General features: G+C 44.3%; 1 protein-coding gene across 1 annotated transcript in view; it reads left to right on the top strand.

Annotated features, from left to right (window-relative positions):
- The window catches only part of LOC142941796 (myosin-10-like), a 47420-nt gene that overhangs the window by 9310 nt on the left and 16027 nt on the right, over positions 1-22083 (top strand). The window contains exons 4-11 of the mRNA XM_076083889.1: positions 13661-13688; positions 15969-16071; positions 16939-16971; positions 19854-19946; positions 20673-20736; positions 20810-20908; positions 21397-21540; positions 21680-21775. Coding sequence (XP_075940004.1) covers positions 13661-13688; positions 15969-16071; positions 16939-16971; positions 19854-19946; positions 20673-20736; positions 20810-20908; positions 21397-21540; positions 21680-21775 — 660 coding nt within the window. The remainder of the gene's footprint in view (positions 1-13660; positions 13689-15968; positions 16072-16938; positions 16972-19853; positions 19947-20672; positions 20737-20809; positions 20909-21396; positions 21541-21679; positions 21776-22083) is intronic.

The raw sequence follows: 22083 nt of genomic DNA, 5'->3' as shown, positions 1-22083 counted from the left end.
GGCCTCTCTCATTTCCACCCTTCTCTTTGCTTTGCTCGCTAGTTTGCTCCGTCTTCTCCTTCCTCTCTTTCTTTCTTTCTTTCTTTCTTTCTTTCTTTCAACCAGAATGTTCTGGCTTGGAAAACACTGAAGAGGGAAAATTCCCCCACCTCCTTGAAGGCATTTTGGTCGCCTTTCACTTAACATGAAAAATACAAAACCGCAGGCCTGCTGGAAGCTTTGCTGTGGCTCCGTTTGCTTTGTTCCTTCTTTTGCCTCCTTTTGATCAGGAAACACAGGAGGACAAGTGTGTGGAATGTCCACCTTCTCATCACTCCTTCGTGTCAGGATGCAGCCAGGGTTGCCATGGAAAGGCTTCTGTTTAACTGACAAACAGTGCGTCCCCATTTTCTCTTATTTCACCCCTCAACTAGCCACACCAGATTTCCAGATTCTCTGTGTCCGTGCATTTGTGTGTTTTAGCAGTTTTCATTCATTTCATCAGTCAGTTGTCTGTTTCTGGCTCATGTGGCTGTTTCCCAGGAAGACGGATTAGGCCGACTTACACCCAGGTGGCACTGTACAGTAGTGTTACTGTATCTGAGCTTACTCAAGAAAGCCCAGGGGCCTTAACAGAGCTGCTCAGTAGGCGAATGCCTGAGATAGCTCTGCACATACCACCGGCACCGTGTACCATCAGACATGCATTGTGTGCACGCTTTTCCAACCGGCAAGACGAAATTTGACTAACAGACTTTGGTTTTGCAGCTTGACAAAGAGAGATAAGAAAAGCACATACTGCAGTGGGATTTGGTTAGATTAGTGCCAGTCTTGCGACTCCATCCCATGGTCAGGATTTTGAAGCAACACAGATGGCACTGTAGGCACAACATGTTTAAAAAAAAAAAATAAAAATAAAAAAGAAGTTTGGAATAAAGAGAAGGCAGAGCCACTCATTTCTCACACAAGGGTGTGGATAGAGCAAACATTTTCTGGCATCGCTGCTTAAGTGCTTCAGGCATGTGGTTGTAAGAAGTGTGAGAAGGATGTGTGTAAGTCCACATTCATGCACAGCTTGAACACGTCGGGTCACACCGACAAAACATGAGCTACTGCCTGTTTCTGGTGTAAAGCATGAAGCTGAGGTGGACTTGCTGCATGTGGTCAAACATCTACAGTTCGACCACATGCTTAAGAAAGAAATACGTGAGGTGAAATTGGGGCAAAATACTGGTTTTGGTGGTCAAGGTTCTTCACGGGTCCTGTCGGTGAGGACATCTTTAAACCAGACCTGTAGGTGCAGTAAATGTTCTGGTATTTGCTTGCTGTGCCATATTCAACAGCAGTTGTTTTTTTTGGGGATTCATTTTACACTTTATTAAATAATATCCCCATTACTTGTGGAGAGACAAAGGCGGTCCTGCGCTGTCGGGAGCTATTTCACTGAGCTTGTTTTCTGTTGAAGAGACAGAGTTTAACAGTTGTAAATGACCAGAATTGTATTAAAACACAAACGGCCCTGCAGAGAGAGTTGCATTCAGACTTTTAATCGAACACATGAACTACAGCCTAGATATGAAATATCTCCGAACCAGCAGAGCAAGAAGGGGATATAGGAGGAAACACAACAGTCAGAGAAGTGGAAAATGACTTGGAACACAGGGACAAGAGGGAGGGCCATGCTGGGAGAAACAGGGGGGGGGGGGGGGGGGGTGTTGAATGCCTTAATATTGAAGGGGATAGTGGGGGGGGGGGGAGGGCTACGCTTGGATAAGTGAGGGCAGACCGCTACAGACACGATCAACAGGATCGGTAGTGGAGTTTGAAGAATAAAGAAGAGAGCGTAGAGAGGACAGGAGGTGAAGAAGACTGAATAGCAGTGAACGATGGAGTCGGGCAGACGGGACAGAGTTATGGGGGAAACGGAGCAGAGGGTACAGGGGAAAGGCAGAGGGGGCGGCCAGCATTGTGCCGCACAATGGGGGCTTTGTGCAGTCTGAAGGGGGCTGGGACCAGGGTGTTCTGTGTTCTGTGTGTGTGTGTGTGTGTGCGTGTGAGGCCTGGAGCTGAAGAGATCTTCCTTGGGAAATGAGGCCTCTTGTTGGGGCAGTGAGGGCTAGTGAAGGGCACACCCAGGGCCTGAGTGACAAGACAGGTGTGGAGGGTCGATGGGTGTATGTGTGTGTGTGTGTCAGGGACTTTTTCCCTGGTCTTCCAAAGGACTGCGTACTGGCTACATGTTCAAGAGATGACTTTCAGACCAATGGGGAAGCCTGTTAAAACAACATGGTTGCATGACTGAACTCCAAACGCGCACACACACACACACACGCAGATGCATCTTTAATGGCAGACAGCTGTGGAGTTCATACAGGATAAAATCATATTTCTGTTTGGGGCTCGTACATCAGGTCTGATATATGGTTACGTTCCTCCCCACATGTACACACAGACACGTTTCCAACCCAACCTGGACAGGCCGGTGATTGGGATAGCTGTTGTTTGTCAGGAGTCATGCATATGTATGCGACTGGTTTATGGAAGGAAACCTGAATCTTGGCTTTCTTAAATAATTTTTATCCTCCGTAGACACATTCTTTAGGTATTACAAGTTGATGGATTTCAGAGGCTACATCTATTTCACCTACCTCTTTTGCATCACTTATTTAGAGTGTTGTACTTATTTCCACACACGAAGGGGAAACTTCTGAGTATCCAGGTTAACCAGGTCCACAGGTTAGCCACAGTCCACCTATGTATAAGCTGACCTAAGTGACTTTGTGTGTGTTTATACGTGTGTGGTCAACAGTCAACACTCTCGGTCTGCCACGAAGCCAGGTCCTGACCCGCAGCGGTAGGTGCGCGTCTGCGTCAGAGACCGTTGTATAACTGAGAGAGAGGCTGTGGTGAGATGATTTAAGGTAAGAGCCTCTGTCGCGTCGTGCATTGCCCTCGTTCTTAGATGGTGTTGTCATGAGAGACGCATAGCATCGATGCCAGGAGCCTCCTCACCACAGATAGGGTTACCTGACTGATGCTGTCCCGGCCCCTCTCACTGACACCCAAAACGTTCCGACCCGCTGCAGAGCAGAGAGGAAAGCAGCCAGCAGCAGCACAGCTGTGCGTCGTACTGACTGACTGACTGCTGGCTTCATCTACACCGTCACTCCGTTTAATGAGCTACTGATGACATATGAGTATTTATTAATCTGTAAACTGAACTCATTCACACAAGTCTGGCCCTTATCCAAGACTACATTGTTTCACCTCTACTTGTTGCTGCTGCAGTGACCTAGTCTCACTCGCATTAGTCGTAAACACTCTCGTAACCTTTTATCCCTTTTCCAATTTTTCGTTTCAGTGTGTTATTTTGTATTCTTTCACTGATTCATACACAGTCTCACACTGATACCGTTTCCCCCTCTGTGGCTGAAACCCTGCTCCCCCCCCCCTCGTGTGTCTGGATTCCTGCGCGGTTGCAGAGCTCAGCACTGTGATATTACAGGTGCCAGCATAAACACACAGGCATACACCCGAAAACAGCCCTGTCCTGTTGGATTGTGGCGGGCCCAGCCATCACAAAGAACCACTGTGGACCAAACAAGCCACCCGGCGGCTTTGCCATCTGCAATCAATTACATTGCCAAATACTTTCCGCCGTATCTCCCGCAACGGCTTTCTCTCCCCTTTCATTGACCGAAAGGCAACACCCAACAACACGAGGCTAATTTTACACTCTTGGTAAGCGTGCTGTTGTGCAGCACTTACGCTCTGTTAGCATAAACAAAGCTGTGCACAGTGCAAACTGCAGTGCAAATATCCACTGTCTTGTACATATTTAGGGGATAACTCGAGCCTGATAAGTGTTTAAAACCTTTCATTGACCGTTCAGCAGCAGTGATACTGTGTTATATTTCCGCGGGACCCTTAACAGGTAATCCTTGTTGACAGTCAGAGGCATGGACAATGGATGGACATGATGAGTGTGACAGCAGCCGGCGATCTGGGAATCGTCGGTGAGTCGTATCCAGACAGACGCCATAAAAAGTAGAGAACCGGAGTGGAGTCCTGCGGCTTCTCACTCTCTCTTTATACATGTAAATGTATTTTGGAAAACACCAAAAGAGATCATATATTCAATATATAGCATTGATGACATGCGTGCACAAATCTTCTTCCTGCTTCAAAGGAGCTGTATTTAACATTCTGAGCGTTAATATACCAGCAAACAACTATTTGCCATGTAAAGATATAGTGGAGTAATATCTACCTGAGCAGAGAATGAAGTCACTCTCTCTCTCTGTACGTGTTGTTATCTGAAGCTAGCTTACTGCCGCCGCTCTGCACTGCTCTCATACGGCGGTTACAGTTTCAAAAACTATGATCAACTAGGAGGAATCATTCGTAGCATTGTAACAGCAACAACAAATAAACTCACGCTCCCTCTGTTAGGAATGTTTTTCTGTCTGGTGATAGGTCAGGCGGTTAAAAACAACAGAATTGTCTTTCTTCGGACTAATGAGTTTCTGAGTGGAATGTGACTAAAGTTTGTTCAGCCAGGCTAATAAACAATGGTCTGAATAGTGACAGAGTCTATCAGAGGCAGAGAATAGACCCCACACCTCTCCGCTATTGTTGGAAATGACAACACGAGTGTGTCTGCGTGTGTTTTTGTGTTCTGCTATTTGGAAGCTGCTGCTCCATTGTCTGGCTTGACCGCTGTGCTCAGTGAACCAAACAGGTAGATTACGTCTCACTGTTGCCATGTAGCACTCGGTGTGTTTGTACGTAGTCCGTAGTCCACTGCCTCTTATGTGTACGGCTCTTCTCATCTACAGCCAAGCGCAAGCTACAAATAATTCAACCAGTCGAACTGCATCGAAGTGCCTCCCTTCCACCCTCACCAGACGTCCTAGTCCCACTCGCTTTACTCCCGACTGGGAAGTTGAGCCGTGGATTTCCATTCCTCCATGTTGTCTCTGCTGTGCTGCCATATACCTGGCACATATCTGCGGGGAAATAGACATATTAGATTTCAAAGAATCCTCTGATTATCCCAAGAATGTTTACCACTGCAGCCCAGCACCTCTCCATGAGGAACACTTGGTCCTCGACACCTCTCTCCCTCTCTCCCTCTCTCTCTCTCTCCCTCTCTCCCCCTCTCTCTCTCTCTCTGTCTATCTTGGTACCCCTCTTTTTCCCTCCCAGACTTCTCTCATTTCACCCCTGCCTCAGAAGCATGTGAAAAATGTGCTTTGTGGGACTTAAAAAGGGAAAGACTCCAAAGTCCTGTCTGAATGCTCTCTGTAGAGTACAGCTCAGACAGCACAAGCCCACAAGACATGGGGGCCGACACGCAAGAGACTCTCACTTCAATATGTATGCAACACTAACGTTTGAACTGTTAAATTCCAGTGGTATTACCAAAGTTAGTCACCATCAACTTGCATTTTAAAATAAATGAGTTATTGGTTGATGCAGAGGAGGTCATATGTTTCACATTTGACCTAATAGCTTGTAATGAAAGGCCGATGGTCGTCTGTGTTGTCTCTCTTGTCTACAGTCTTTTTGTGCCTGTGAACAATAAACAGGAGTTCAACATGGTTGAAAATCCGCTTATTCGCTTTCAGGGAAAAGATCAATGGCATTCTTGTGTTACACATGACACGTATGTAGCTCATGTATGAATCTACGGCCAGCGGTTGGTTAGCTCAGCTTAGCAAAAAAGATTATCAGCACCTCTAAAGCTCCCTAATTAAGGCGTTATATCTTGTATATCTTGTATATTTTGTATATCTTGTATATTTTGTACAAAAACCGAAAGTACAAAGAATAAATTATCCTTTTACGTGGGGTTAAATAGCAGACTGTTTCTTGGTTCCCTGAAGTTACTGCTAACAGCCAAGACAAAGTAACATAACCCCTGTCAAACCCCCCCCCCCCCCCCCCCCCCCCCCCCCACACACTGATGTCTGTCAGTATATTTATTAGTCATTCATTTATTTGGGTTGAGGCCATTTTTCTTGGCTTCAAACAAACTGAAGTTAGTGTGTTCAAGTGGGTGGGGGGGCAAAGCTGAGGTTGTGGTTTATCAGGTTTCTTCCCTTTCACTTTGATATGATTCGTGTAAGATTTTCCCCAGAATCCTGTGGTCTGAAAGGGGCGAGAGAAAGTAGTGGAGAGAGAGAGAGAGAGACAAACAGGAGAGGTTAGAACGCTTCAAAAGGGGGACATTCAAGCCTGTGTGTGTGTGTGTGTGTGTGTGTGTGTGTGTGTGTGTTGGATCTTCTCTGTACCCTCGCACTCCCTCAGGTGGTCCCTCACTGCTGTCATTTCCGAGAGGGTGGGGACATTCACAAACCCACGCTGTGGGTCTATTTCAGCCTGTGATCTCAGCTGCCAACTGACATCACTATCCCGAAATCAGAAGTACTGTGACACACTTAGGATTTCTTCTGCAAGTATGTCAGCGGGTGACGTGATCTTATTTATAGCTGCTCCGCTCTCATAACTGTCCTCTGTTTTCACCATTTTGCCCCTATGAGCTGTCCCTCTGCTATCTCCATTTTCCCTTTTTCATTGCTCCTATCTGGTCCCTTCCCAGCACACCCCTCTCGTCCTGTCTGGCTGGCCACATCCCTAAACCGTCCCTACACTCTTCCCTGTCCTGGGAAGTATTCACAAGTGCCAGATGCACAGGGGAACTTCCTGTGACTGGCAGTGGGATTTAGGACGGCCCCCACCCATTTGTTCATGCCTGAAAATGCTTCATAGTCAGCATTGTTGCTTGATTTATTTTTTTTTGTCACCGACTGGCACAAAGGGAGAGTGTATTATTTACGGTTCATGATGAAACACACAAGGTAATAGTCATCAAAAAACAGACATGATCTGAGCCCCCCACCACCACCACCACACTTGCCCCCGTTTTCCCTTAATGTCACTTCTGTTGCGACGGCAGCCTGCTGAAAACAACGCCTGTTCCACACCCAAGAGGCCCCAGTGCCGATAGGAGGGGAGGGAAACCAGGGGTATCTGAATTCCAGCACACACACACACACACACACACACACACACGGCCAGTCGGCTCATGGGGCTGTCTGCCCTTCTGTTCGTAGGCTCATGAATGCCTCACTGGCAGCTGGTTGAACAGCATTACAGTGACTAACGCAGTTGAGCTGTTTAGTCACTCAGCGGTGGCAAATGGCCATATGTACAGAAAAGTACTTTGTACTAATTGAAAAGAGTTTTAACTTTGAGCCAAAGTATCTGTTAGTATTGCTGTTGTTTTCCTCCGCTGATATTGTAAATAGACTGATTGTTAAACTTTTCACTGCTGACACTCAACAGTTTGGTACAGATCGCTACTGACCTCATTCTGTGCTCGTTGTAATGAGCAGAGGACCCGCACTGTTGTGATGAGAGATTTCACAGTTCTTGTATTCTCATCTTTATATCCCATCTATTCGATTCTGTAGGCGACATTGTCAGTGTGAAACTTATTTATTCAATTTAAAGGGACACTCCACCAAACAGCTGCACAATATCTTCTATGGCTTTTAAGCTATTTGTACAAAATGCAAAGTGAATTGTAGACACAACGAGATTCCATGCAAAGACGCGATTAAACTTTCGTTTTGGGCAACGTGACCTGAGGCAAAGGCGAGTCTTTGTGAATGGAAATGTCTCAAATTGAACCAAATATTCAAATCTCTGGGTTTTATAATGCTGCTTCATAAACGACAAACGGGACAAAGCAGAGTGAGTGGAGGGAAATGACAGAAGGAATCAGAGTTCTGATTCGTTTTTTGACATCAGTCATTGGCTGAGCTGCTAAACAAAATGCATGGGAATTGAGGAGGCGTTGGATGCTATTGAGCTGCATTATGGGAAATGTAGGATCCAGCATTCTTGGAATTTAGAGTGAGAATATCTCAAGCTTGGCTGCTTAGGTTTTGACCCGATTGTTTTTTGTTCTGTCCGTTGTGAGACATCCAACTTAAAGTAGCGCAAAACTAAATTGGAGAACCCTGTTAGCAATGAACTAAATAGCTAGTTTTTGGTAGTTTTGTGTACACTCAAGCATCTATCATGTTTTATTGCTTTACACTAAGTACTGTAAATACAAAAAGACATTTATCCTGATACTTTAATGTCCACCTTTAGCCTACGTTCTCCTTTACTTCGCTCCACGCGATAGATGAAGTATTACCGTAATCACTGTTGGAGGACTTATTGCTTCTTAAGTCTGTTTATCTTATCCAAACTGCTGTTGGAGGCTGTAGCATATTACTCTTCTTCAGCCCTCCACTTAACCGTGTTTAATTTGCGTCTTATCATAATTGTCCGTGAGCTTCGATGTGACAGTGAAACACTGCAGGTGTCCACAGACCAGAACACTTCCCAGTTGCTACTTCCGCTGTCTGGGAATGTGAAGGAGCTCTGTCAAACACACACACACACACACACACACACACACACACACTTAGAGCTTTGTTCCTCTGCTTTCGAGTAGCTCTGGATTGCGTCCTCAGCTCTAGGCTTTCACGAGGAAGCAGGCCTCCAGTTTTCTATTTTCTCTGCACTAACACAATCACCGTACTCTCCTGTGTGGAGGGAGCCACGTGTGCACGAGTGTCTGTGTGTAATTGCGGGTGATCCTCACCACGTACGGCAGCAGTTCACGAGAGAGCGGCTCACTCACTTCTTATGTGTGTGAAGCGGTTGCCATGACGCTAGAATTTTCATTGTGTGCAGTTGCGTTTTAACGACTTCTTTTATGAAGCATATTGTGAGAGCTTGAGCCCCAATGTGGAAAAAATGTGTTGCATCCAAAGATCCAAAAAGGTTGAAAATCAGGCAATTCAAGCAAACTCCCATTTTTTGTTTTATTTAGAGCTGCTTGTTCTTGATCAAAAAGTTGAGTTTTCTTTTTTTCTTTAATCTGCAAAATTCTTTAAATTATTTTGAGAAGCGTCTGCATGGTCAGCGAGTTCCTCTATACTTGAATAAATAATACATTTATAGGGGGTGGTTGTCAACCTTTCCTTTTCGCTATCTTTGCCCATGTTATCACAGGCATGAGATTAATGAGCATACGTGTGAATGTAATTATGGATTGTTTGACAGCTGGCTGATGCACGGACTCAACATTGAACCAGCAATTTGCAACAATTAGGAGGGCAATTAGTGGGTTAGACTTTGGGTCCAACTGCATTGAACTGGAGCCATATTGCTGAGGACCATTGACAATAAATGGACGTAATTATGATACTTGTGCGAGGAATGTTTTTGAACACTGGGGTTTGAGGACGGGGGGGGGGGGAGAACATTTTTGGTGGTTTAGTTTAGGAATCCTCCAACATTCTCAGCGTGGAGCCTAAATGAGATATGTTGTTCCACACTCGGACTCGTTAAAACCGTGAAAAGAATTACTGTTACGCTGACTGTGCTGTTCTTTTTGCATGATTTTGCCCAATAACTACAAATCGTTTACAGTCCACATTATCGCTGATCATTTTCTAAGGCGGACAGCAGTGCTTTGCTTTGTGTAACATGTTTCCTCGACCGTGTGGAGCTCTGAGAATACCGTGTATCGTCCCAATCTTTTGGCCTCTTGCTAATAAAAAATCAATTTATTTACTATGAACGGGAAACTCCATAGAAGGAAGGTGTGAATAGTTTACAGTAGATTACATGTATGGGTATTAAAAGAGAACAATAATCTGAGAGGTACAGTCAGGAGGGGGACACTGAGGTTAAATGAGGTCGATAACGGGGGGTTATTGTAACGATTGGGTCTTTTGTGGCGATGGAGGGAGAGGGGGGGGTTGCTCTGGAATGTGAAGAATGAGGTTTTTTTTTTTTTTTTTTTTTTTTTTTTATCCTTGTGGGCGATAAACTGAGCAGCAAAGGGAACCCTGTTGTGCTAAAGTGAGATTTGGTTTTGTGCACCCACGAGAACGACTGTGTGCAGTTGTTTGAATTGATTGGAGTGCAAAATTGGATAAGAAGTACACAAAGTTTCGTCGTTTGTGTGAACGTCTTAATGAGCGCAGTGCGCGCATGCTTTGAATGTGTTTTCAGCCGATTTGATAAGATCACATTTACAACAAGCTGAGGAAATAAGGGTCACTTTAGGGGACTGGCTGCTTCATCAGTAGAAAGTAAGTGAAGTATTTCAACCTTCGGTGAACCGGGGTAGCAATACTGATCGGTCTGAATGCTGCCTTTCCCTGTGCTGTCATTTAGATTTGTACTTAGCCTTGTATCCAAACAGAGATGTGAGCTGTGGTCTCACCTAATCTTGATGAATAATAGGGCCAACTTATTTCCATCTCGCGTTAACGTTGCCTAAATGATTGGCTGTGAGTTGTTGCGGAGGAAATAACGGTGCCGCTCAAAGTTCTGATGAGGTGATGAAATTATAAACATGTGTTGGTGTGGAAAAGTGCTTTTGCTTCCAGTAAAGCTCCGGCTCTGTAGCGGTCCGTGTAATCTGGCTTTCCACCGTTCACAGGAGGAGGAGGAGGGAAAAGGAAATGAGAGCAACAGAGAGGAAGGGGGTAAAGATTTAGTGAGGCAGTAATGAGCTACTGGAAGGCAAGAGCCCATTCAGTTTGATTGCGTCCACCTACGCCGATGCCAGCATGGCCTCCTGGGTAAATATGACCCAGCAGTTAGTTGCTGTGGTGATCGAGGAAGCAGCGGCTGCCAAGAGGGCCACAGGTGGGAGCTGGATGGATCCACGCACTCGCCCACTCAAACAGCACACGTTAGACCGTGAAAAGTGAATTTTAACAAAAAAGATCAACAACACAGCAAGATCACACAAAGTATAATTCAAAATAAATGTTTAAACAAAGAACGTGTCTTTATAATTACCAGCCTGTCACTGAGAGGACTCATTTACAAAAGTTCCCTTTTGGTTCTGGAAAGTGAACATCACGAGCCCTCCTTTCACACAGAATAACGGCGCAACAGTCCCACCTTGAACTGGCTGAAAGGGGCTCGTATCTACTTTACGTTGTGTGACCTCACAGAAGAATACAATCACAAAGGTGATCGTAGATTAAAGGCATGATTGTCTATCAGGGAAAGAGCTGGAGGGGTTTAGATGTGGAGGTGATGCATGTCCATGGAGGAATAGAAGGTCAAATGAACAGTATAAAGAGGGCAAACTGGTGTGTGTGTGTGTGTGTGTGTGTGTGTGTGTGTGTGTGTGTGTGTGTGTGTGTGTGTGTGTGTGTGTGTGTGTGTGTGTGTGTGTGTGTGTGTGTGTGTGTGTGTGTGTGTGTGTGTGTGTGTGTGTGTGTGTGTGTGTGTGTGTGTGTGTGTGTGGACCCTGTTTGCCATTCCCTTCCAATCAGCTAGGACTCTGTACACTTGCTCTCACAGTCAAACACGTCCCAACCTCACTTTAATACTTTTCATCTGTTTCTTTATTTAGGTCATCTTATCTTCCACACTGACTACAGATTTCTTCATAGTTAGTTAGGCCCACACAGGGATAACTTAACATATGTAAGAGGCTGTACTACAGTGACACATTTCTTTTGTTGTAGTTTTTGCCTGTAGAGCCATGGCATCAATTACTGCTCATGCCGACACGACTCCAAACAAATGACTGCTGCTGTTGCCAGAGAGACGGAGCATGTGCACCAGAGGATTATTATTGCTTTTTTTATAGGAAAGACTCATCGGTCACATGATGTTTATTAAGGCACCAGAACAACACATGAGGTAACTATGTGTATTTGGGCTGCCTCGAAAAGGTCCAGAGTGCCGCTTTGAATAACAAAATCCCAATTTGTTACAGATTTTATTTTGTTCTCTATTTGTTGCAGATTGCAGTCAAGAGCTAATTTTAGAAGCATGAGGTCACATATGCAAACTGGTTCTCTCTTTAATCACGTGAAGCTGAATTGATGTTGCTCAGAGGCTGTTTAGTCTGTGTGTATTTGGGTTTCATACTCACGACGTCATGCAGCGCTGCGGGCCTCAGTCCAGTGAGGCTGGAGGTGTAAGGTCTTACATTAGGTGCATCTGATAAGCTTCAGGTTTATGTGGCTGTGAGAGAGACAGACGGGATAACTAATCAAACTCTGACCTGTGATTCAAAGGCTGCCTCGGCATCAGGGGAGATGGGGCCTGCAAAAGTGAGCAGCTCATTCATCATTCCCATTATTATAGTAACTCTCGTTAAGTGAGCATACATTTGTTTTGTTTCTGCATATTTGCGTGTGAGCCTGTCTGCCGTCATCATCTTTTTATGAGAAAAATAGACTCTCAGACTCCAGATGCACTCACACACACACACACGTACAGCCAAACTCATTTGTCGCCAGCTTTTGTCACCCAAGGGAGGTTCACAAGTGCACGAAACAAAAGGTCATTTCTTTGTTGAAAGATAACACCTTAAAGACCGTCTGTGAAAACTGACCCACATCAACAAGGTGCGAGTTAATGGGCTATAGGAGACAAATGTGTTATTCTGTGTCAAAGCCCACAGCTGAACACTTCATCCCCACAGTGGGTGGCTGTTGAAGAGAGCACTTATATATTATCCATTAGAGGGTTCTAGATAATCATGGGCTTCGCTGAACTGGCTTTATTCAGAAATGATGGAGGAAGAGCTCAAAGAGAGCTTCATAGGGGACGTTTTGAACAACATTTAACACAGACACAGTGTAACATCAGTTTCATTAGGTTTAGGAATGTGGAGGTGTTCCCACATTTGTCTTTTTCAGGAAATTAAAATGTTATGTTGAGAATTTACATAATTTATTTATTAAACGGACATTTTAGGGTTTGTTTGTGGTTCATTAAATACATTATCTCACGAGGTAAACTGTGCTTGTTGACCTTTGATTTTTACGACCAGGGGTAAGTGGGTACTTCTGCACTTGTACTTGTTTAAGCTCAACTAATTGAACTAAATTCAACCAGTTCAGTTAAATTAAAACAGTTACCTGAAAGTAATGGATACATGAGATATGGGGTTACACCAGACAAGAAACCCCCACTGCTCTACAGGACCGTAAAACATCATCCTCTCTAAATATGAAAGACGTATGTCACAAACATCTACAACATTTACCAGTAGGTAAATGTTGTAGAAACCTCAGGGTTCTGGTCTTTGTAGTTCTTTGTAGTTCTTTGTAGTACACAGCAGGACCTTCAAAATTGAGAGGCCACACACTTCAGTGGGCATAACTAATCCTTTCATCTGGACTTCAGTCTGAATTCCTCTTGTGTTGAAAGGTGTCAGCGCTTCGGTTACTGGTCTGGGTGTCACTTTATGGCCGTAACGCAGCGTGGCAGTCTAGCTGAAGGAGGCTGAGGAATGAGCTGTTGGCTGTTTAATGGACACACTGGATTAATGTGACTCCGGTGTCTTTGGAGGAATATTTAAGTGTTTCCAATTATTTTTCGGGGAAAAAAGCGGTATCAGTTGTGTTTATTTAGTGTTACCCAGCATGCTGTAGCTCCTGCTTTTTAATGTTGATGCTGTGCCCTGTACCAAGAAAATGAACTGGATATGATGCATTGCATGCGAGTGTGTTGTAGTCCAACGTTTTGACCAAATACAGTCTTTGTAATGATCCTAGTTGTCACGAAGGGTAAACCCGGAGAGAGGACGGAAAGATGCTGACTGTGTTTCTCTCTTTTCTCTGAACAGATCGTGAGGACCAATCCATCCTTTGCACGTAAGTACTGCAGCTCTCAACTTTCTATTACTTGTCCGGCTCTCCCCTCCTGAGGTCGCTTCTCTGTTAGGGCAGACGATCCGTTCCTTTAAGTGGTTCTGGTGATGAAGCAGCTCAATGGGCTGGAAAATGAAACTGTCCCAAGATGAAGATTATACAGCTGCGCCTTGACAGGGTTATGTTCTATAAAGACACTTACAGTGCCTACAATGATTGCACGTCCCAGGATCACCACCTCTGGATTACATGGTTTCCTGGTTGTTTTGTCTTCCTTTCTTCCCTTCTTGTTTCTCTCACCCTGAGTCAGTTGGCCAGCTCCCATGGTCCTGCTGTTTTATTTAAAGACTGGTTTCAAATAGCTCTTTGCGGATGCCGGGTTGTGCAGCATCTCTACCCAATGCAGAGGGAGTTATGAGTGCGGTTTGGTGCCGTGCCTTCATCGTCTTTGGCAGAGAGTAATTGAGTGCCACAGTCTTTCAATGTGGCTTGAGTTGGCGCTGCCAATGAACAGGCGAGCGCTGTTGCATAATCTGTCCTAGATTCTAAAAAAAACAAACACACCCCCCTGTTGGTGACCGTGGAGCCATTTTAGCAGTGTTACCCCACTGTTTAATAAGTAGTGTGGTCAACCAGTTTAGAGCTTCATGTCTGTAAAGACATCTACATTGAGTTCAGTGCAGAAGACATCAGTTGGAAGCGTGTGAAAGGTATTGAAACGGCAACAGAGAAGACCCAGTGCTTGATGAAATGGACCCACTCAGTCTTGTGCTGCTTTAATGCTTAATTTCCCTCTTTAGATCAATACACTTTGATGTAATCTCATCTTTGCCTATTGTTCTTTTGCCTTTACCTCTGTTTGATTGAAGAGACGTACCATCACACGGTCTCAAAATACTGTGTCAGATGCTACTCTTCCTCCAAGGAAAAGCTTTGCACAGGTCTGACTCTGCTTCGTCTTAGAATGAAAAAGAACTTTGCGACAAACTCTTTTTATTCAGTTATAATACCACAAGCATATTTAGCATGGCTTAGAATTACAGAAGGTCTCGTGTAGTTACGTGGTTTAGCAGTAATGTGCTCAGAATAACATCTGCAGACCCATGTCTCATTTGAATGGTCAGCTCCTACTTACTGGTCCTACATCATCGTGTATCGTGACATCGTGTATGAATTACCAAACATAGGATGAACCTGTGCTGAGTATCCGCTGTCATGCACAAGATTTGAGTGTGAATAAAATCGCTGTTGTAAGCGGTAAAAATATGCAACTCCCAGCTCATCAACACACCACTATGTCTATATTCTCTATCCAAAATTAACCAAACGGGGAGCGTCTTATGAGACCGAAACATGTAGAATCTCCCACTTAAGAATTGACTGTTGACTCTCTGATGTATGAGAGTTGTGAGAGGGTCATCAACAGAACATGTGAGGCAGGAGTATTCATAAAGGGAGGGGCCACAAGTGACCCCGTAACCTTCCATGTTCACATCTTTTCCATAAGGAAAGTGAATGTCAGCGAATGGTTATTTCCGAAAACCATGGAAATATTCCGACACTATGAAACTATGAAGACGTCAAGCCAAACTGGGATGTGTAACTCACTTGACCTATATATGCTGTCTGCATCATGTGCTTTGAGGACTCGCCCATCGAATTCTATTGCAGCAGCTAAATCTGCAGTGGTCCGAGAGCTAATAGCCAGCTACACTAAAGCCACCGGTATGAAGATGGATGTAGTGTTGCTGGCCTGGTTTCGAGGTTGGCCCAGTTTTTTTTATTTATTTTTTTGGGCTCTGGGAACCGACTGCCGGAGCTGTGAATGGCTCTGCCTGAACAACAGCTATCATTAGAGACGGCCCAAAAGCAGAGCCCGGAAACTTTGGAGACTAGCCCACCAAACCACAAGGTTGTCCAGTAAAACCGGCTGACAGACGAATGGATGGGTTTAGAAAACAACAACACAGCCTGATGGCCGTCCGCTCTCAATACCTCTCTTCCATTTCTCTTTCCTTCAAGGTTTATCCACCATAATGACGAGTTATTTTTGTCAGGGTTTTACGGTGGTTTGTCTGTTCATTGGCTGCTATGCCTCACAACGAATCGCCCGCCATTCATGATTGCTAACTAATAGTGACGTCATTATTTGTTAGAAGTGAAACTAAAGTGAAAACAAAGTGTGTCTCTTTTCGCTCACTCACTCTTTATTCCCTCACACTTTTGCTCCCTCTGTCCGTCCATGTGTATATTCATGCCGTCTCTCCTTTTTTTTGTTTTCAGAGGTGAATCAGGAGCAGGCAAGACCGAGAACACCAAGAAGGTCATCCAGTACCTGGCCCACGTTGCCTCCTCACACAAAGGACGCAAAGACCACAACATTCCTGTGAGAGCCCCACTGCCTACACTTCTCCTACTCTATCCTTGGCCAAGCATGGGCCTCCTCTCCTCTCCTCTCCAATATATCATATTTGAATTATCCTTGCTGACAGTCCATCTCCTCACCTCTTAGATTAAGAACGAAAAGAACTTGTTGGTATTTGTGAAGTGCCTCTGCACATCATTATTGTAATTTAAAGGAATAGTTTGTGTTCACTTTTTAGCAGAGAGTTGACGCCAGACAATAGCAATCAGATCAATACCACTCTCATATGTGCCTGTTAAATATAATGCTACAGCCAGCAGCCGATCAGGTTAGCGTTAGCAGAGAGACTGCGAGCCTAGAAACGGTAACAAAATCCACCCAGCAGCATCTCCAAAGCTCAGTAATAAACATTTTAGATCTCATTTGTTTAATCGGTACAGAAAACTGTTACTCGGGTCCAGTAACTTCTGGAGTTTCTGCTGGTCAGAGCCAAGAAATAGTCCAGCTGACACCCCCTCAGTTTCTAGTTATTGTGCTAAGCTAACTAAGCTAACCGGCTGCTGGCTGTAGCTTTATATTTACCGTACATAAGTTTATTTCCCAAAATGTCAAACCATTTAATTAATGAATTGTAATGTTACTGTGTTCTGGTCAGAATGAAAGTGCATAGCTTCGTGTTGATATCTGACAACAAGTTGTGTATTAATCTGCAGTTAACCTAATAGATTTGAATGTAGCCTGACTGGTCACTCCTCCTGCTTCGTGTCATCCAATGCCATTCTGCGAGAGGTTACCCAACGCGGGGCCAAGTGTGTACCGTTTCCTGTGGCTTGTGTCTGACATGAGCGCTTCAGGTTTTAACACATGCATTTGTTTATCCTTAACAAGCAGCCCGAATCTCCCAAAGCATTCAAGCTCCAGGCAAGTGTATCTCCCGCTTCTTTAAAAAGAGTGTGTGGTCCGTTTTTTTGGTGTTTTGAGTGTATGTGCATGCCCTTCTCTCTCAGTCTCGGCCACTTCCATAATGATGTTGACAGACTAATCTAAGCTTCCGTCTTCATGAGGTATTTGTTTGTGCTGGCTCAGTCTTCTCACATGATTAATTTGAAGCCCCCCTGAATCTGCCATTAAACCAGCAGGCTCATGATCCTAAAACACTTTGTTTTATCAGTTGGTTTGGGTTTATTAGGACAGCTGGAAATCCAGATGTTTTATGAGGAACACATGTCAGTCAAATTCAAAAGAATAGGCCACACCAATTCTTTACACCGTTTACATTAAGTGCTTTTCGAGCATTAAAAGGGACAATTCGCCACCTTTCATATGGACGTCCAATCAGTGTTGATGGTAAATGTAGTCCATTGAAGCAATAAATTCCTCAGGGCGTGCCGAGAAAGCTGAGTTCTCCTCGCGGAGCCTTGCGGGGCCTCAATGCACCAGGATGCACGACGGACAGCAAAAAACATAGTGTGGCAGAGGTTTATAAGATGCGCCTTTATTTCCTTAGGTAATAAATCAAGAACACGGAGGCTCTGTAGTCCGAACCAGCGTGAACCACATCGTCAACGGCAGCGCATTATACATCCAAGCTGAAATGGCAGCCTGTAGTTCTATCTTGCATTCATCTACATCACTGGACGCCAGAAGAACAACGAATTTTGCAGCTGCGAACTCAGCTATCGGGATCAATATGACACGAACCGAGGAACTTATTGCTTCAATCGACCGCGTTTACCATCAACACTGATTGGACAACAACATACATATAAAAGGTGAAATCAGACCGCAGCCACACTAAACATCTCTCCTCAAATGTTTAATGCCGAGCTTCATCTTTTACATTTCAGTGAAGTGAATATATTGCGCTATATGTAAAATGAAGATATCAATGATGTAACATGACGGCAGTTAATCAAATGTTTCATCTATTCATGCATGTGTCCCATTGATGATGTACTCTAGATGCATGTGTGTAGTTTGAACAGCATTCAAGTTAATACTGCAGTGGTGGTTTCTATAGCCTTGATAGCTGTGATAATATTATTCCAGTAACCAACACTATCCTTCAATCCGCATGTGGCTTTTGCTGCCCAGACAATAACCGAACACGGGGGATGTTTCTATGTGGATGTTCTAGCCTCACCTGGATCTTCAGATTTTATTCCACAATGTTTCCCAGAAGTAACACAAATGAGAAAAAAAATTCCCCCAACTCCATCTTTTGTCTCTCACGCTCGCTACAAAGATTTATATTTTCTGGCTCACCTATTCTCAGCGTGATTTATCCGGTAGATATTTTTCCTTTTCCCCTAAACCAATACCTGATGTTTCTGTGTCCTCTTTAAAATCTAATATCTTTAGAAGCAGAGTCGTAGCTGCAACCTCTAACCTGCAGCTTTGAGCGCAGACAATCCGTGTGAATGCTCGTTTAATGTGCCGTGTTTCAGTAGCTTTAACTCGGGGGGGGGGGGGGGGCCCTCGGTGCCCTCGGTGCCCTCGGTGCTCCCCCTGCCAGAGTACACCATCCTCACTGACCTTAATGCTGCTTTCCTTCTGCGTTGCATTACGGCTTCCTCTGAGCAGAGGCCAGAGGAATGTAGAACCATAAGGTGGAGGAGAGAGGTCTGAAAGGGGGTGAAAAGGGGGGGAGATGAAGTAATGGAGAGGAGGTAAAGCAGACCAGAGGCGACCAGACTTTCATATTTCTCTCAGTGACAAAGACAAATGGGAACGCCTGTTTATTCTGTGTTGTTTTATGGCGTTCACAGTCTGAAAGATTAAGGAAAAGAATGATGAGGAGGATAGTTACTCCTTACTCAGGTATCAACACGTTCAGACAGATATAGGAGGCTTCACAAATATGTCAAAATGTTGTATGAAGGACCGTATTGTCCACGTCTGGCCCGAGAGATTTAAACGTTGGATGTAAACCTCTAGCAGAGTAGATTCTTGTCAGTCAGAAAACTAGAAAAGCGCAACACAAGTCCAAGTACAAGACCATTACCGGCACTCTATCTCTGCTGCTGGCCAAAGAATTCACTGTAGTCCAGTGTTTCTTTCAATGGCCGTTTCTGGCTGGTCTACAACACCAACCAGCACACTGTGTTCCCCCCTGGGCAGTCAGAGTCCAGTGGTTCATCCTGGAGTCAGTTCGAGGCAGGCTCTGATGTGCTGTAGGGGCTATTTCTGTACTGCCACTGCCCCGGATAGGAGAGATTGCGTCATGTGGAGGGCATGTTGAGGTTTTTGGGGCTGTAGGGAATGTCCCAACCGCCTATCTAGCCAGGTTTTGAGATTTGGGAGGAAGCCATTTTTACCGCCACGGTGGTACGTATATACAGTATATAGGGGTATATCATCATAACCACAGGAATGTGCAGAACGGCCGAAGGCTGTCACTAATCAATCCAAACTAACCACAACTGTTGGGCATATGTGGAAACTCACTCGCTGTGTTGCCGACTACACACTTTGAGTTCCGTCAAACTGTTTGGTAATCTTGGCCCACGAAACTTGTCGAGTCCTCCTGACAAAAATCACATCGTGCTGCAGTTGACCAAAGTAGAGCCAACAGAGCCATGATAAATTGCTGACTGTCTGAAAGATTGGTTTAGCATATTAACGTGGCTACATTTTTCTCTTGTTGCTCTTTTTCGAAGTATTCGAGCTTGACCAGCTTGTGTGTGTGTGTTTTGGCAGACAGAAGCATGTGATTAACAGAGATACAGATGAATTTCGTGGTGCCAGACATAAGAAATGTTTGACAGCTAGTTTGCTTCTTACCTCTCTGTCTTTCTCCACAGGGGGAGTTGGAACGCCAGCTCCTGCAAGCCAACCCCATCCTTGAGTCTTTTGGCAATGCCAAGACAGTGAAGAATGACAACTCATCCCGCTTTGTGAGTTCACCGTTTATGTTTAAATGATCATTTGTTTGATTCAACCTGAAGGGAAACAGATTTATTTTAACTCCAGGTTGTCTATCAGTGCCTTAAATATGTACAAAGAAATGTAAATAATTAAAACCCAAAACCTCCTGCTTCATGTCATTCAATGCCGTTCTGCAAATATTTATTTTGGGGCTTTTTATTTCAAAGATATAACTTTGAAGTATTTGATAAAAAACTGTTTAAAAAAAGGTTTTATTTTTTTAATACTTCCTGGTTCTCTGATACAATCATTTCCTGAAAATCTAATATTTGAAAAATTATGTATTTTAATGTTATTTCTGAAAATTGTCGCTCCAAGCATTTTATTTTTGAATGACTAAGTTAACATGTGGCAAAGAGTTAACCACCATGGTGTTCAGTCTTGAATTAATCACACGCTGTCTCAGATGAGAAGCAATGAAGACCAGTAGACACACACTCGCACACACTCGCACACACTCGCACACACTCACATCCACACGTTCACCTTCAGGAAACCGCAGACATGCCTGACATTCTCTCTGACCTGTTAACCTGTGGCATTTTGTTCTCACTGTGTCTCTGTCGTCTTCGTGAATCCACAAAGTGATATTTAACATGCAACATCATAGACTTTTTTTCAAATGAACCTGTGAAGTTTTAGCAAGTTCGACAAGGTTTTTTTTTAAACATAAACATGCATCCTGTTTTCTGCAGGGCAAGTTCATCAGAATCAACTTTGACGTCACAGGCTACATCGTTGGGGCCAATATTGAAACTTGTATCCTCATTACTGAGACCGGCTGTTGTTTTATGCTGTAATTTCCTGGTCAGTCCTTAACCTTTGCCCTCAGACCTCCTGGAGAAGTCGAGAGCCATCAGACAGGCCAAAGATGAGAGGACCTTCCACATTTTCTACCGCCTGCTGGCAGGGGCAGGGGAGCATCTCCGAAGTGAGTGTTGTGTGCAGAGCAATCAGGATAAACAAAAGCACCGGAGCAGTGACAGCCAGCTTTCCTGTTTGTGCCAGTTTGCCTCAGGCGAGAAAAGGAGTGTTTTAAAGGAAGCTGGTTTGAATTAGCACCGGCCAACTAATCTTTTTCCCTTGTTAACTTTTAATTTAGCTTGTTAGTACATTGTTTCATGATGCAGAATGTGTTTAGACGGCATATTTGTCTTGGTCTTAGTGGATTTAGAAGGTCACTTGATCTCTCCCGCACTCATTTTGAGTCTAGACCGACTTGTCTATATTGAACATGGATGCAAATGTAACACATACTTTAATGTCTTTGTCCGTCAAACAATTTGAATTACTTGTGAGGGTAAATCCACATGCATCATGGTCTTAATACACTCTACAAATAGAAAGTATCCAAATATATCAGCATGAATAAGAGCATACTGATTAAATAACTTGACAATCATCTTTTTCCTTCTGCAGCGGACCTGCTCCTCGAAGACTTTAACAACTATCGTTTCTTGTCAAATGGTAACGTTACCATCCCTGGCCAGCAGGACAAGGATAACTTCCAGGAGACTCTGGATGCCATGCACATCATGAGCTTCTCCCATGACGAGATTGTCTGTGAGTAGAAGTTTCCAGATGTGCCCTGAACCGCTATCTATAATTTCATTCGTTTGTTTCCTCTCTTACTGTGCCATTACCTAATCCCCCCTCCCTCCCTCCTCTGGGGATCGCTGAAATGTTATCTTGTCCTTGCCAGGCATGTTGAAGGTGGTCTCTGCAGTGCTGCAGTTTGGCAACATTGTCTTTAAGAAAGAGAGGAACACTGATCAGGCCTCCATGCCTGAGAACACAGGTAAACACCCAACACCCAGTCAAAGTAAAACGCGTACACACACACACACACACACACACACACACACACACACACACACACTTCCTCGCTCGAGTCAGTCATGATTCACAAATCCAGTTGTGGTGGAAGCTGAAGAGTCATTTCCACATATATATATATATATATACATACATACATTTATATATATACACATACTCATTCACTGTGAGCGCATACGTTATTAGGACCATGATAACACTAAAGTTAGATTGTGTGTCTCCTTATATTGGTTTGGATCAGCATCAGATGTTCCTGCAGTCCATACACAG

This window comes from Anarhichas minor, unplaced genomic scaffold (assembly GCF_050575085.1).
Source record: "Anarhichas minor isolate MPS153535 unplaced genomic scaffold, ASM5057508v1 ptg000007l, whole genome shotgun sequence".
NCBI lineage: Eukaryota > Metazoa > Chordata > Actinopteri > Perciformes > Anarhichadidae > Anarhichas > Anarhichas minor.
The sequence above is the reverse complement of the archived record's forward strand: the minus strand, read 5'-3'. Positions and strand labels throughout refer to the sequence as shown.